Genomic DNA, 16,390 nt, shown 5'->3' on the forward strand with positions numbered 1-16,390 from the left:
GCTCTTTATCAGATGCACCAACTTTGAACATTTAACCTCCATATTCTTTATCATTTTCATGTTTCTTTTTTTCTCTCTCTCTCCCTCTTTCTTCTCTCGCCTACTTACACTAAAATTAATTTTTGAAATTTATAATTATGGATTTAAGATGATTTAAAAATCAGGCAGGGAAATATTTAATCTTTTAAAAATAGGCAGGAAGCCTAGCCAGTTTGGCTAAGTGGATAGAGCATCAGCGTGCGGACTGAAGGGTCCCAGGTTTGATTCTGGTCAAGAGCACATGCCTGGGTTGTGGACTGAATGCCCAGCAGGGGACGTGCAGGAGACAGCTGATCAATGATTTTCTCTCATCATTGATGTTTCTATCTCTCTCTCCCTCTCCCTTCCTCCTGAAACCAATAAAAATATTTTTTAAAACTGAATAAATAAATGAAAAGTAAATAATATGCAGGAAATATTACTTTCAAACTACCACCATCATCAGTGCTTTTCTTTCTTTAACCAAGGATTTAAATCTGTAAGGAATAGGTTTCACAGGGATGAGGTGAGTAAGTCCAAGCTGGGGAGTTGATCCCTGGACATCGAGTCTCCGGATAGAGACTCTATCACACATCATGGGGATGGAGGGTGGTGCTCAACATGGAGCTGTGTGCCTCTGTGACTGTCACATGATAACCTATAAACTTAGTCATGAAGGAAAATTAACCCAATGATTTCCAGGGCTTGGTCCTGAATGAGGACTCTCTTATCCCTCAATGTGTACAGAGTCTGAATTAGTCAGTTCAGGACCCCCTAGAATTCTAACAGTGTCCATAAACATCACAAATTTACCTGGCTCCTCCACTCCTAATTGTGTTGTACCCTGCCCAAAATTGAAAATGGTAGAAGGATCATTAGCCCAGATTAGGAGAATGTGACTGCTCTCTCCTCTTTGCTGGGTGCCAGGAGGAGGATCCCACCCTGGCTGTGATCACCTACGTGGGGCTGAGCCTCTCTCTGCTGTGCCTCCTCCTTGCGGCCCTCACCTTCCTGCTGTGCAAAGCCATCCAGAACACCAGCACCTCACTCCACCTGCAGCTCTCGCTCTGCCTCTTCCTGGCCCACCTGCTCTTCCTCACGGCCATCGACAGAACTGAGAACAAGGTACTGACACTGTCCCAAAGGATGCATGCCCTGACCATGGAATGAGGAGTACATGGGGCCATGCTGCATTGGAAACTTTAATAAAACGACCTTGGGTTCTGGGAAGGTTAAAGGGGTGAGTAGCAAATTTCACATTGACCCAACTAGAAATCATACATTCTTTTGTTTTTCCTTTTTTAAATATATTTTTATTGATTTCAGAGAAGAAGGGAGAGGGAGAGAGAGATAGAAACATCAATGATGAGAAAGAATCATTGATTGGCTGCCTCCTGCACGCCTCCAACTGGGGATTAAGCCTGCAACCCGAGCAGGTGCCCTTGACCAGAATCCAACCCAGGACCCTTCAGTCCGCAGGCTGACACTCTATCCACTGAGCCAAACCGGCCATGGCAATCATACCTTCTTTTGACAATATATACCAGAGTTCTCCCAAATGGCAAGGTATAGGAGAGGTCCTGGGTCCATGCTCCACCCTGACAATCCCACCTGGTGACTCTCACTCCTCCCCCAGGTGCTGTGCGCCATCATCGCGGGTGCCTTACACTATCTCTACCTGGCCTCCTTCACCTGGATGCTGCTGGAGGGCCTGCACCTCTTCCTCACCGCACGCAACCTGACGGTGGTCAACTACTCCAACGTGAGCAGGTTCATGAAGAAGTTCATGCTCCCTGTGGGCTACGGAGTCCCAGCTGTGATTGTGGCCATTTCTGCAGCGTCCAGGCCTCACCTTTATGGAACACCTGCTCGGTAAGGGCAAATTTTCATTCCTTTATCTGTGAGATGTGTGGGATTGGAGAACATGCCTACTTTCTTCACGACGGTATCTTCAGAGCCAACCAAAGAGCCTATCACAGCAGAGACACTCAATGTTTGCTGATGAATGAATTTAAATAATTGTTCTACATTTCTAAGGACCGATGCATTTTTAATTCTCTCTCTTTCTTAGCTGCTGGCTCCACCAGGAAAAGGGATTTGTATGGGGATTCCTTGGACCAGTCTGCGCCATCCTCTTTGTGAGTAAAGACATCAGAGCATCCTTAAGGCTCAGTTGAGGGTCATTGGAAAAGCAAAATTATAAGGAGGCTGGAGGATGGCATGAGCAAAAATGTCCCTGGGTTGTCTTGGATTTGCTTTGATTTTCTAAGACTGCTCCTAAAACTAAAAGCTCTAACACTGTTACTAAATATGAAAAGTATGTAAATGTGGAATTTCTGTTGGACAGGCTTAATGTCTATCTTTTATTTTGAGATAACAAACTAAAATTGTATTCACTAAACCTTGTGTGTTTTCCTGAAGGTCAATCTAGCTTTCTTTCTGATGACCCTCTGGATTTTGAAAAGCAAACTCTCTTCGCTCAACAGTGATGTGTCCACCCTCAAGAATACAAGGTAAAATGGAGAAGAGGGTGACAACCCCACAGACATGTATGGTCCCAAGAGCATATCTATGTGCCTCAGCAGACCTGACATCCCTTCCCGGGGTCTTCTGAGGGAACCCAGAGTAAAGAGATGCAGCTGTCTTCCAATGGCAGCCAGCTTGGATTCAGTGGTGGGCTGCTAACTTTCCAGCCGCAATGTTCTGTCACTAATCCCATCTTGGAACTCCCTCAGCAACAGGAGGAATTGACATTGGTTGATAAACATTCTTTGGACTTTTGTCAGCAGTCCTACAACAAAAGTACAAAGAACCTGTGTGCCCTTAGAAAAATCTGTGACTCCTCCCACAACCCAGTCTACACTTCCATACCCACTCTCGGTCAGGCTCCTTCTCACCCCTCTCCAGTGTCCTTTCTACATTTTGCATGTCATTATTCCGTTGTGGTAGTCATTGGAATAGCCTGTGGCCTTTATGAAAATAGAAATCTTGCCTCTGTTACTTTTAATGCCCAGGTCCAGCACTGCCTGATGCACTGTACAGACTCAGTAATGTTGGTTGAATAAAATTAGGCATCACCAGGGAGCATTATAGAATTTTTTTTGAAACTTACATTATGAAGTGTCACAACCCTACTCAGTTCAATCAAAATGCCATCCTGGACCGAAGTAACATTTCTATTGTGGAGAATCATTGACAGTCAAGGTCAAAGCTGAACACAACTCTGTCTGTGAACTCATCACCTATAGGGGAAGGCAGGAGCTTTCACTGGGTGGAGATGAGAATGGCCTTGGTTCTGTTGCTCTGGGTGCACCATGGACCTCTCTTCTCCTCCTACTCAGGATGCTGACATTTAAAGGGATATCTCAGCTCTTCATCTTGGGCTGCACGTGGTGTCTGGGAATCCTGCAGGTGGGTCCAGCTGCTCTCACCATGGCCTATCTCTTCACCATCATCAACAGCCTGCAGGGCGTCTTCATCTTCCTGGTGTACTGTCTCCTCAGCCAGCAGGTACCACTGTCCACCTCCCACTCAGAACTCTTTCCATTCTTACCGCTCTCAGTGAGCTGACTCAGAGCACACTTTGCCTCTGCAGGTCCGGGAGCAATACAGGAAATGGTTGAAAAGGGTCAGGAAAACAAAAGCAGAGTCTGAGCAATACACCCTCTCCAGCCGAGCCATCTCGGATGTCCCTAAATACAGTGTGGTAAGGTCATGCATTGCTCCCAGAGCACTTCACTAACTGAAAGAGTACCTCATGCCCAACATACTGATGACCTGGGTATATAGCAGGTGAAGCCCTAGGATGGCTCCACTGAATTTACTCTTTGATTCCTTAACCATTAGCAATGGTCTCAGTTAGAAAATATATATGTTGCTCTTACTCCTAAGGAATTGTGTTCATCTTGACTTTTACACATTAGCACCCTTTTTAAAAAAAAATTATCCTTAGTTGTATTTAAAATATATAATATCATTTTAGGCTTATAAATATGGACCTTGTACATTAAACCATACAGATATGTACATATTTCTCCTTTCCCTGATTGATATTATTTTGAAGTATTATATGTCTTAAATTTCATTTTCTTTTTTTTTTTAATTCTTTGCTTAAAGTATTACATGAGTCTCCTTTTTACACCCCCCCCCCCCATTAACCTCTCCCCCAACATTCCCACAGCCAAGCATAAGCCCTCATGCCCCTCCTATCCATGTCTATTGGTTTTACTCATATGAATGCATACAAGACCTTTGGTTGATCTTTTACCCCCTCATCCCCCGCCTTCCCTCATAGGTTGAACAGTCTGTTCAATGCTTCTATGCCTCTGGTTCTATTTTTGTTCATCAGTTTATGTTGTTCATTATATTCCACAAATGAGTGAGATCATGTGATATTTATCTTTCTCTGACTGGCTTATTTCACTTAGCATAATGCTCTCTAGTTCCATCCATGCTGATGCAAATGTTAAGAATTCCTTCTTTTTACAGCAGCGTAGATGTCCATTGTGTAGATATAACAGTTTTCTAATCCACTCATCTGCTGATGGGCACTTAGGCTGTTTCCAAATTTTAGCTATCGTAAATTGTGCTGCTATGAACATAGGGGTGCATATATCCTTTCTGATTGGTGTTTCTGTTTTCTTGGGATATATTTCTAGAAGTGGGATCACTGGGTCAAATGGAAGTGCCATTTTTAGTTTTTTGAGGAAACTCCATACTGTTCTCCACAGTGGCTGCTCCAGTCTGCATTCCCACCAGTAGTGCACAAGTGTTCCTTTTTCTCAGCATCCTCGCCAGCACTTGTCATTTGTTGATTTGTTGATGATAGCCATTCTGACAGGTGTGAGATGGTACCTCATTGTTGTTTTGATTTGCATCTCTTGGATAATTAGTGACTTTGAGCATGTTTTCATGTGTCTCTTGGTCTTCTGTATGCCCTCTTTTTCTTTTTTAATTGTTTAAGGTATTACAAATAGTAGTGCACCTGTCTCCTCCCTCCCCCATTGACTTCCCCCCAGCCTCCCCTACTGCCTAGCACTTGCCCTCACCCAGACCCCAGTGTCTTGCGTCTATTGGTTGTGCTTATATGCATGCATACAAGTCCTTCGTTTGATCTCTTACACCCACCCCACACCCCACACCCCCGCCCCCCGCAACACTCCCCTACCTTCCCCCGGTAGTTTGACAGTCTGTTCGATGCTTCTTTGCCTCTATCTATTTTTGTTCAACAGTTTATAATGTTCTTTATATTCCATAAATGAGTGAGATCATGTGGTATTTATCTTTCACTGACTGGCTTATTTCACTTAGCATAATGCTCTCCAGTTCCATCCATGCTGTTGCAAATGGTAAGAATTCCTTCTTTTTACAACAGCATAATATTCCATTGTGTAAATGTACCACAGTTTTATAATCCATTCATCTGCTGATGGGCATTTAGGCAATCTTAACTATTGTAAATTGTGCTGCAATGAACATAGGGGTGGATATATCCTTTCTGATTGGTGTTTCTGTTTTCTTGGGTTATATTCCTAGAAGTGGTATTTCTGGGTCAAATGGCAGTTTCATTTTCATTTTTTTTTTTTGAGGAAAAACCAGACTGTTCTCCACAGTGGCTACACCAGTCTGCATTCCCACCATCAGTGAAGGAGGGTTCCTTTTTCTCCTCATCCTCTCCAGCACTTGTCCTTTGTTGATTTGTTGATGATAGCCATTCTGACAGATGTGAGATGGTACCTCATTGTTGTTTTGATTTGCATCTCTAGGATAATTAGTGACTTTGAGCATCTATACTAATAAAAGAGTAATATGCAAATTGGTCACAACACCCTCACAGTAACAACAAAACAGCAGGCTGTGTGGGGCGACCAGGCCGGCAGGGGGCAATGAGGGGCAATCAGGCCAGCAGGCGGGGGCAGTGAGGGGCGACCAGGCAGGCAGGCAGCTGAGCAGTTAGGATCTAGTGGTTTCAAATTGTGAGAGGGGTGTCCAACTGCCGGTTTCAGCCCGATCCCTGGGATAGGACCAAAACTGGCAGTCGGACATCCCCTGAGGGGTCCTGGATTGGAGAATGTGCAGGCTGGGCTGAGGGAACCCCCTCCCCCCACGCACAAATTTTGTGCACTGGGCCTCTAGTGTTTTCATATGTCTCTTGGCTTTCTGAATGTCCTCTTTCGAAAAGTGTCTATTTAGGTACTTTGCCAATTTTTAATTGGATTGTTTATCTTCCTTTTGTTACGTTGTATAAGTTCCCTATAATTTTGGAGATTAAACCTTTATCAGAGATAACATTGGCAAATATGTTCTCCCATGCAGTGGGCTTTCTTGTTGTTTTGTTGATCATTTATTTTTCTGTGCAGAAGCTTTTTATTTTGATGTAGTCCCATTTGTTTATTTTCTCTTTACTTTCCATTACCCTAGGAGCTGTATCAGTAAAGACATTGCTATGACAAATGTCTGCTATTTTGCTGCCTATGGCTTCTTCAAAGATATTTATGGTTTCCCATCTTACATTTAAGTCCTTTATCCATTTTGAGTTTGTTTTTGTGTATGGTGTAAGTTGGTGGTCCAGTTTCATTTTTTTGCAAGTATCTCTCCAGTTTTCCCAACACCATTTATTGAAGAGACTGTCTTGTCTCCATTGTATGCTCTTGCCTCCTTTGTCAAATATTAATTGAGCATAATGGCTTGTGTCAATTTCTGGGTTCTCTATTCTGTCCACTGGTCTATATGTCTGTTCTTGTGCCAGTACCAGGCAGTTTTGAGAGCAGTTGCTTTGTAGTATAGCTTGTATTGTGATCCCTCAAACATTGTTCTTCTTTCTCAAGATTGCTTCAGCTATTTAGGGTCTTTTTTTATTCCAGATGAATTTTTGAAGAATTTGTTCTATGTCTTTGACATATGCCATTGGTATTTTAATGGGGATTGCATTAAACTTAAACATTGCTTTGGGTAGTATGGATGTTTTAATGATGTTGATTCTACTCATCCATGAACATGGTATATTCTTCCATTTGTTCATGTCTTCCTCTATCTCTTTTTTTTAGCATCCTGAAATTTTCTGAGTACAGGTCCTTTGTCTCTTTGGTTAAGTTTATTCCTAGGTATCTTAATTTTTTTTGTTGCAATGGTAAATGAGATTACTTTTTTAATTTCTCTCTGTGAGTTCATTATTGGTGTATAGAAAAGCCATAGACTTCTGGGTGTTAATTTTGTACCTTGCTACACTGCCAAATTCATTTATTAAGTGTAGTAGTTTTTTGATGGAGTCTTTGGGTTTTTTCTATGTACAATATCATGTCATCTGTGAATAAGGACAATTTTACTTCTTCTTTTCCAATTGGATGCCTTTTATTTCTTCTTGTCTGATCGCAATGGCTAGTACTTCCAATACTATGTTTAACAGAAGTGGTGAGAGTGGGCATTCCTGTCTTCTTCCTGTTCTTAGGGAAAATAGGTTTAGTTTTTTCCCATTGAGTGGGTTTGTCATATATGGCTTTTATTATGTTGAGGTATGATCCATCTATTCCTGCCTTGCTGAGAGTTTTTATCAAGAAAGGGTGTTGGATTTTGTCAAATGATTTTTCTGCATCAATGGATATGATTATATTATTTTTATCTCTAAGTTTATTTATTTATCTCTAAGTTTATTTATTTATTTATTAACACATTTATTGATTTGCAGATATTGTCCCATCCTTGCATCCCCAGAATAAATCCCACTTGGTCATGGTGTATGATCCTTCTAATGTAATGCTGGATTCAATTTGCTAGAATTTGTTGAGGATTTTGGAGTCTATGTTCATGAGGGATATTGGCCTGTTATTCTTTTTATTTGTATTGTCTTTATCTAGTTTTGGGATTAGGGTGATGCTAGCTTCATAGAAAGAGCTTGGAAGTGTTCCTACCTCTTGAATTTTTTTGGAATAGTCTGAGTAAGATAGGTTTTATTTCCTCTTTGAATGTTTGATAAAACTCCCCTGTGAAGCCATCTGGTCCAGGGCTTTTGTTTGTTAGAAGTTTTTTGATTACTGCTTCAATTTCTTCCATAGTTATGGGCCTATTCAGATTTTTTTATTCCTCCTGGTTGAGTTTTGGAAGGTCATATTTTTCTAGGAATATGTCCATTTCCTCTAGGTTGACCAGTTTGTTGGAGTAGAGTTGCTCATAGTATTTTTTTATGATTCTTCATATTTCTGTGGAGTCTGTTGTTATTTCACCTTTTTCATTTCTGATTTTGTTTATTTGGGCCCTCTCTCTTTGCTTCTTGGTGAGGCTGACTAGAGTTTTATCAATCTTGTTTATCCTTGTGCCCAGATGGCTCGGTCTCCATCACCCCCTCCTGAGCCAGGCTGCCATCTTCAAATATGAACCACTGCAATACCCTTCTGACTGACTACCCCTTCCTACTCTTGTCACCTTCCAATGCCTCTATACACAGAAGTCAGAGGGATCCTTTCAAAACACAAATGAAATCATGCTACTCCTGTGTTAAACCTGTTACATGTACTTTCTCTTGTGTTCAGTTCTGAATAATTTCCTAAAGTACAGTATTCATAAACTTCTTTCTTGTTGATTTTTGGGTGATATTGGTTTAAAAAAACAGACAGGTTTCAAGTGTGCAACTCAATAAAACATCATCTGCACACTTCATCGTGTGCTCACTGCCCAAAGCAAATTCTCTTTACATCCATTTATCCCCCCTTTGCCCACCTCCACCTTTCCCCACCCACCTTTCCCTCTGCTATCACCATAGTTTTGTCCATGTTTATATGTCATATGTATATATTTTTGCTTAATCCCTTCACCTTTTTTCACCCAGCTCCCCAAAACCCTTCCCATCTGACAGTTGCCAATCTGTCCTAAATATCTATGCTTCTATTTCTATTTTGCTACATTACTTTGTTCATTAGATTCCATATATAAGTGAAATCATATGGTATTTGTCTTCTTATTTCACTTTGCATAATAATCTCCAGGTCCATCCATGCTGTCATAAAGGATAAGATTTCCTTTTTTATAGCCACATAGTATTCCATTGTGTAAATGTACCAACAGCTTTTTTATCCACTCAACATCTATGGACCTACACTTAGGCTCCTGCCAAATCTTAACTTTTGTAAATAATGCTGCAATGAACATAGGGGTGCACATATTCTTTTGAATTAGTGTTCGGGTTTCTTCAGGTATATTCCCAGAAGTGGAATCTCTGGGTCATATGGTAGTTCCATTTTTAATTTTTTAAATGTTTTCCTAATACTCATCCAAGGACATGCTTAGAGAAAGGGAGAGGAAGACAGAGGCGGGTGGGAATGTGAGGGAGAAACACCAAATGGCTGCCTCGCATACTCTCCCTGACTGGGGATCGAACCCACAACCCAGGTATGTGCCTTAACCAGAAATAAAACACCACAACCTTTCAGTGTCTGGGACAATACTTCAACCAACTGAGCCACACTGGCCAGGGCCCATTTTTAATGTTTTGAGGAAACTCCATACTGTTTTCTACAGAGGCTGCACCATTTGTTCTTCATTTGCTCTGTGCTAAAGTGGGGAAAGACCAATGGGCAGAGAGTGTGTGCTGGTCCAATCCATCCCCTTTGTTCTCAGTGCCTCCCAACTTGTGGCACCTTCCCATTAGTGCTCATTCTCAGGCATGACAAAACCCAGTCCCTCAGGCAGCCCCTCAAAATGTTAGAATGCTGGCAATATAAGTCAGTCATCTCCTGTGGCAAGATGGTGCCATGAATTTTCCTACTGGCTTCAATGCAGCAGGTGTCATACTCAATTGGGGTGCAGGAGCCTCTCAAGTGATCTCTGGATTTTTCACAAAGGAAATGGATTTATGTATTGTTGTTGAATTGATGTGTCCATGAGGGGAAGGAAGTCTGGAGCTTCCTATTCTGCCATCTTGCTGACATTACCCCTAATCTCCCTTCTTTAAGTAAGGACACAAGTCATATTGGGTTAGAGCTCACCTTAATGTCCTTATTTTAACTTAATAATCTCTTTTTAAAACCCTTTGTCTGTCCAAGTTGGTTTGGCTCAGTGGATAGAGTGTCACCTGTGGACCAAAAGTTTCGGGTTCGATTCCCATCAAAGACATGAAATCGATGTGTTTTTCTCATATCTCACATCTATGTTTCTCTTTGTCTTTCCCTCTCTCTTCCAATCCTCCTAAAAATCAATGGAAAAATATCCCTGGGTGAGGATTAGCAACAACAAAAGCATAAAACAATGTAAAAATGCTTTGTCTAAGTATAGTCATATTCTGAGGTCCTGGGAATTAGAATTTCAAAATATGAATTTTGAGGGGATATAATTCAGCCGATAACAATGCTATAACATGGATGAACCTCTAAAACATGGTAAGTAAAGAATTCAGACACAATGGTTATATATTGGACAATTCTATTTATATGAAATATCCAGTATAGGTAAATTTGTGGAGACAGACACTAGGTTAGTGGTTGCCAGGATTGGAAGAGGATAATGGGAAATGACTACCTAATGAGCATAGAGTCTTCTACGAGGTGATAAAAATGTTTTAGAACTAGATAGAAGGATGAATGCATATCACAAATGTACTAAATGCCAATAAATTGTACACCTTAAAATGATTTAATTTATGCTATGTGAATTTCATATATTATGTAAGTTTGTAAATTTGATATTAAGTGAAAGTGTGTGTTTATGTGTGCACAAAGAGATAAATCAATGTGGCAAAAGAATAACTGGTTAAAGGTACATGGATGTTCCTCAAATTTCCATAGGTCTAAAATTTTTCAAGTGAAAAATTTAGAAAAACTAAGAAAAGACTTGATGTTTTAATTATTATTGTTTATTTCTTTTTAGCCATTCCCACCATTTTAGTTGTATCTCTTTCCCAGGTAAAAGGTGATGGATTGACAGCATAAAAGAAGAAATTAAGTCAATTCTAAGAAAACTAAAAGTGGGTAACGAAAGAAAAACGGGTGGAATCTTATGCTTTTTGTCCTTTTCTCTCTTGACTTATTTCACTTAACATAGTACTCTCCTGATTGATGTTGTTGCACATGTCAATATTTAATCTTCTTTATGACTGAGTAGTATTCCATTGTATATATGTACCACTTCTTTGTGATTCATCCATCAATGGACACATAGGTTGTTTACATATCTTGGCTATTGTAAATAGTGCTACAATGAACATAAGGGTATATGTATATATTTTGAATTGGGTTTTTTTATATCCCTCAGATACTCAGAAGAAAAATTGCTGAATTATGTCAAATTACATATTATGTTAACATTATAACATATAATGTTTTTAACCAATGCTACCTCAATATTAAATAAATAAATAAGAAAAGAAAAATATGGGTATATTCCATTGACTGCCTCCCTGGTTAAATTTTTCCCAGTAGAATGAGGTTTCTCGTGATAATGATTAAACTTTCTATATCTCTCAATATAACATTTCCTGGTTCATGATTACACAGGAAAAGTTTATACCTTGAGCTAAATACATGATTTCAAATAAAAACAACGTATAGAAAAAGTGCCCCAAGTGACAACAAAGGAAAGTGTGTGTCTCAAATATTGTTGGTGCTAAGAGAGGTCATCAAAACATCACACTCAATGTCAGTCATTCCTTACTATTGTGTACTCCTTCTGAATTTGTTTCCTCTGGACTTTCTACATTTTGAGAAAAGCAAAGGTTCTTTTCTACAATTAGTCAGTCCTCCAAAAGTTGAGGGAGTAAAAAGAAAACCTTGGAAATGTAAACAATGGAGTAGAAATATGCCTTCTTACCAAACAACTATTGACAACTATGTTCATTTGGCAGTCAATAGGAAGCAATGTTTTAAGTATTTTATATCTTAACACGATATTTTATTACTAACACATAAATCTTTAATTAGTTTTGTCTATATTTCAGGAAATTGGTGAAGATATATAATACAATCCTTCTCATTTAAAATAATGGACTATAGAGTCAAAATGAACAGTTTTGTGTGCATCTGCTTTTTAGGAATAAATGACATTAAGCAGTAGGTACCTGAATTGAGAACATCTTAGTGTGCATAGCATATGGAAATGGCAAAAATATGAAGGTGTATGCAAAGAATTAATAATTGAGGCACACATCTAGAGTACTAACAATTTCTTTGCCATCTTTTTCTCTTATCCTGTTCTTTAGAACAACATGACTCAGTCACAAATAAGTTTAATCATGGCTTGTTCCATCCATCCATCCATCCATCCATCCACCCATGCATCATCTTTGAAGCAAGTCAACATGCCGGGTGTTGAGAATCACCACTGCCCACTTCTCCTTATCTTAATTTTTCTTTCCAAATTTCTGCCTGCTCCAGCCTTTCCTGTGTGATACACATTGCTATGTCCATGTGCCTTGGCTACCAATTACACAAAAATGAATATAGCAGTTCATTGCCATCAAGGCACTCAGAGTCCATGGCAGCATTACTCAAAATATGGTGCATGAACTGTTGTTGGCCCTTGAGGAAAAAAGAACATTGGGATAGACTGTAAATTAACATCACTTAGCTTTAGTTCAACTGACATTTATTCCATAGCAAGATTTTATCAATAAAGGAAGCAGTGTGTTGTCTAACTTTCTGGTGCAAGCTCCTGCTCTCCATGCAGACTGTCACCACTGCTCTGAGTATAGGTCTAGAGTCTTCTTGCAAAGTAGATTTCATGACAAATGTCAAAACCAATTGATAAGGCCTAGCTGTATGGTTCTGTTAACATTAAAGAGAGAGAAAATGGAGTTGGTCTCAGAGACATTTTGAAAATGCTACACAACTGGCTTTGAAGATGGAAGAAAGAACATGAGCCAAGGGATGCAGGCGGCCAGCAACAATAACAGGCATTAGAAAGAAACAGATCCTCCCCTGAGCCTCTAGAACAGTGGTTCTCAACCTTCCTAATGCCGCGACCCTTTAATACGGTTCCTCATATTGTGGTGACCCTCAACCATAAAATTATTTTCGTTGCTACTTCATAACTGTAATTTTGCTACTGTTATGAATCATAATGTAAATATCTGTGTTTTCCGGTGGTCTTAGGTGACCCCTGTGAAAGGGTCATTCGACCCCCAAAGGGGTTGCGACCCACAGGTTGAGAAGTGCTGTTCTAGGAGGACCCCAGCCTGCACACCTCTAGATATTAGTCAGTGAGACTCATTTCAAGCTTCTGACCTCCACACTGGAAGAGTATACATTTGTTTGTTTTAAACAACTAGTATGGGAATACTTACAGCAGCTATAGGATTCTAATAGAGACATTTATTCAATAAAATTCGTCTGAGGAAACTGAGTTTAAGCCTCTTCATTCATTAGGTCCCTTGGGTATGGGAATTTTATGTTAAAAACACACGTAAAGTAGAAAATAAATTTTAACCAGATTTTCAGCTGGTACAGTGAAGGCCTCACTGCATAAATGTAAACTGACTGTGCTGCCTCTGTGGCATTAAGAGTTAAGGTACAATGGGTGACCTCTATTTCTCCATCTACATAACGATAGTGACTTTTTTCTCAGCACCCTATATCTTTGCCTAGAAGTCAGCCAGTCCTCAATTTATATTCTACAAGAACATGACAGAATTTCTCATTAAAAATAGAGAACGCATGACCACGGGGGGGGGGGGGGGGGGGGCTGAGTGTGGAATAGGAATTCCTACTAATTGTTAAAATAAAGAAAAGAAAGGATAACCAATCCAAAAATATACGCATCCTTGCCAATAATAAAATAACTCAAAGTAACACTATTTAGTATTCCTCTTTAACCTTATCCTACCTAATAATAGACAAATATGCAAATTTACTGTACCTTCGCTATGCCTACGATTGGCCAGGAGGCACGGGGGAGCGGGACTCGGGGTGGCCGGGGGGGCCGATTGGGCCGGGGTGGTTGATTGGGCCGGCGAGCTGCAGTACAGAAGGAGCCTCTGGGGCAGCAAGCTCACGTCCCGCCACGGACCATCAAAAGCAGGGGAGCTGGGTGCCTGTCCACTCCGGCACCAGGCCTTTCAGAAGCCTCCGCCGCCCCGGAGGCTTCTGAAAGGCCTGATGCACCAGCGGACAGGCACCCAGCTCCCCCGCGATGGAAAGCGAAAGCGTGTAGGGGACCCTAAACGTGCATGATTTAATCATGCACTGGGCCTCTAGTTAAATAATATTTTCTTATATGAATACCCATAATGAAGAAAGATACGGCAATAATGTCTCAGGAACTGCTCTGCAAGGTGCCATCTACCTCCACTGGTGAGGATTTTATCAATAAACATGCTCAAATACACAACATCATTGAAATTTAATGCAAACACTCCCTGTCCACTGCACTGTTCTTCCCACCTAATACCCTATTACTTCCTCCCTGAAAAATGAATCTCAAATACATTTTCATTTTACTGCAATTACTTTATGCATCTCACTCATTCTACAGTCTCATTCAACTGTATATGCATACCCATTATGGCCCTTGTAGTGCAGAATCAAATAAACACATCTTTCTTAATGTGTTCAATAAATTACAGATTGTCACTTAACCAAGAAGGCAGACAGAGTGATCTCTTGTCTGTGGGCTAGGCTGTTTGTGCTCGCAGGTGACTCAGGTAAAAGTTGACAGGTTCCATCCTCTCTGACCCTCTCCTGATGTACCTACTGGCCTCCCAGACTCATGGGGTCTCTGAGAGGAAGGTCTCTGTGTGGAAGACTGAATTGCTCCCTGGATGGTTGATGATGGAAACTGAAGCTCTGCCCCACACAAGACTGCAGGAAAGAGTGAAGCATCAGTTCCTGAGCCAGCTTTGGAATCAAAAGCAACAGCCATTCCCTGTCCCCAAGGGTTGTATAGGCTGAGGACTGCACAGGGGGGATATTTACAGCTCATCAGGCACATTTCCCTCATGTTTTTCCAATATCTAAGCACGTGATTTCACTCTGGGCCTCTGGAAAAACAAACGAAATTTTTCCTAATGATTCTCTGATCTCAATAGGCCAGGATGGAATTCGTTAATTCAGTTTTTATGACTCCTTGTCTTAATCTCATATGCTTTCTATTACCCTATCCCATCCCTGATTTCACAGATTCTTCAATGTCTGATTGGGGTGGGACACTGACCTGATATCTCTGGAAAATTGCTATTCTCTTCAACAAAGCAGAACTATGCTCCTTTGATATGCAATCCATGGCTCCACATTCACATTCTTTGGCTTCCTGACACATTTGTCAACATAATTAGGGATTTTGTACTTATACTAGTAGCCTATCAAATAATATTGCGCACAGTAGCCGCCCACCAATTACGTGGGAGCTGGTGGGAACCTCTGCGCGCTGCTTCCACTGGAGCTGGGAGGTACCCATGCTGATTCTGCGGGAGGTGGGAGAGACTTGCACAGCCTCCGTGGGAGACAGGCCTGCCATCTCCTCTCCGGGCCTGCACTCGGCCATGGAGGCTGCAGGCAGGCCCCCCGTCCCTGTCCATGTCCGTGTCCGTGTCTGCTCTGGCTACGGGGGGCAGGCCCGAGCTGGACACAGCAATGAAGCATGCATTCCGCCAGGCCGCTCATACTGCCCATTCTCAGCAGCCGCCATCTCTCCCCCCTCTCCACCCCTGGGACTCTGGCAGGGCTGAGAGGACTGGGTGCCACCATCTTGTGGCTATGGGCGTAGCCATCTTTGTGATGGAGTGATAGTTAATTTGCATTTTACCTTTTTTACTAATAGGATAACAAGTTAAGAGCTTTCATTTAGTACCTCATAATATATTAATTAACAAGGCCAGTATGGCTTGTGGAATTGGCACGGAATAAGGGGCAGTTGAACACTCAGAGGTTCAGGAAAGTAAGCCTTTATTCAAAGCAGCGCTGCTAGTTCAGGGGACTCAAATATCCAGATCCTGAACAACTTATACAATGAGATTTTCTCCTTATATATTTCTGAGTTTTGTTGTTTCCTAACTACCAAGCTTCTGTGGTGCACTTGCACAGCCCCTCCTGAGTCAGTTAGAATGGTTAATTTAGATTGTATCTAATGTCTATCCTGGATGGCGCCAGTGACCTCCCTCTAGCTAAGCTGTTACATCCTTGGTTTATGGCCCTTGTAAATTGGGAGTATTTAGGTAATTAGGTCTTGCAAGAGCAGATAATTAAGGAAGGGGCAGTGACTTGATTATGGGCTAACAGGAATGTGCATTAGGATACTGATTAACTAGGTACAGAGTCAGGCTGCTAGCCTTCTACATATTAACTACATACAGAGTCAAGCTGCTAGCCTCCTACATTCTTTCACAAATGAAGTTAATTATCAGCTAGCAAAAGTGTGCATTAGAAGGCAGGTTACTGGCAAAGATTCAGATTGCTAG

General features: G+C 41.1%; 1 protein-coding gene across 1 annotated transcript in view; it reads left to right on the forward strand.

The window, feature by feature from the left end:
- Positions 1-16,390, forward strand: part of LOC307100543 (adhesion G protein-coupled receptor E2-like) — a gene marked incomplete at its 3' end in the record, with an annotated part of 72,396 nt that overhangs the window by 32,484 nt on the left and 23,522 nt on the right. Inside the window, exons 12-17 of the mRNA XM_079773010.1 lie at positions 946-1,143; positions 1,655-1,890; positions 2,090-2,156; positions 2,440-2,531; positions 3,360-3,528; positions 3,614-3,724. Of these exons, the coding sequence (XP_079629136.1) occupies positions 946-1,143; positions 1,655-1,890; positions 2,090-2,156; positions 2,440-2,531; positions 3,360-3,528; positions 3,614-3,724 (873 nt within the window). The remainder of the gene's footprint in view (positions 1-945; positions 1,144-1,654; positions 1,891-2,089; positions 2,157-2,439; positions 2,532-3,359; positions 3,529-3,613; positions 3,725-16,390) is intronic.

The sequence above is a fragment of the Cnephaeus nilssonii genome (genome assembly GCF_951640355.1).
Source record: "Cnephaeus nilssonii genome assembly, chromosome: 5".
Classification (NCBI taxonomy): domain Eukaryota; kingdom Metazoa; phylum Chordata; class Mammalia; order Chiroptera; family Vespertilionidae; genus Cnephaeus; species Cnephaeus nilssonii.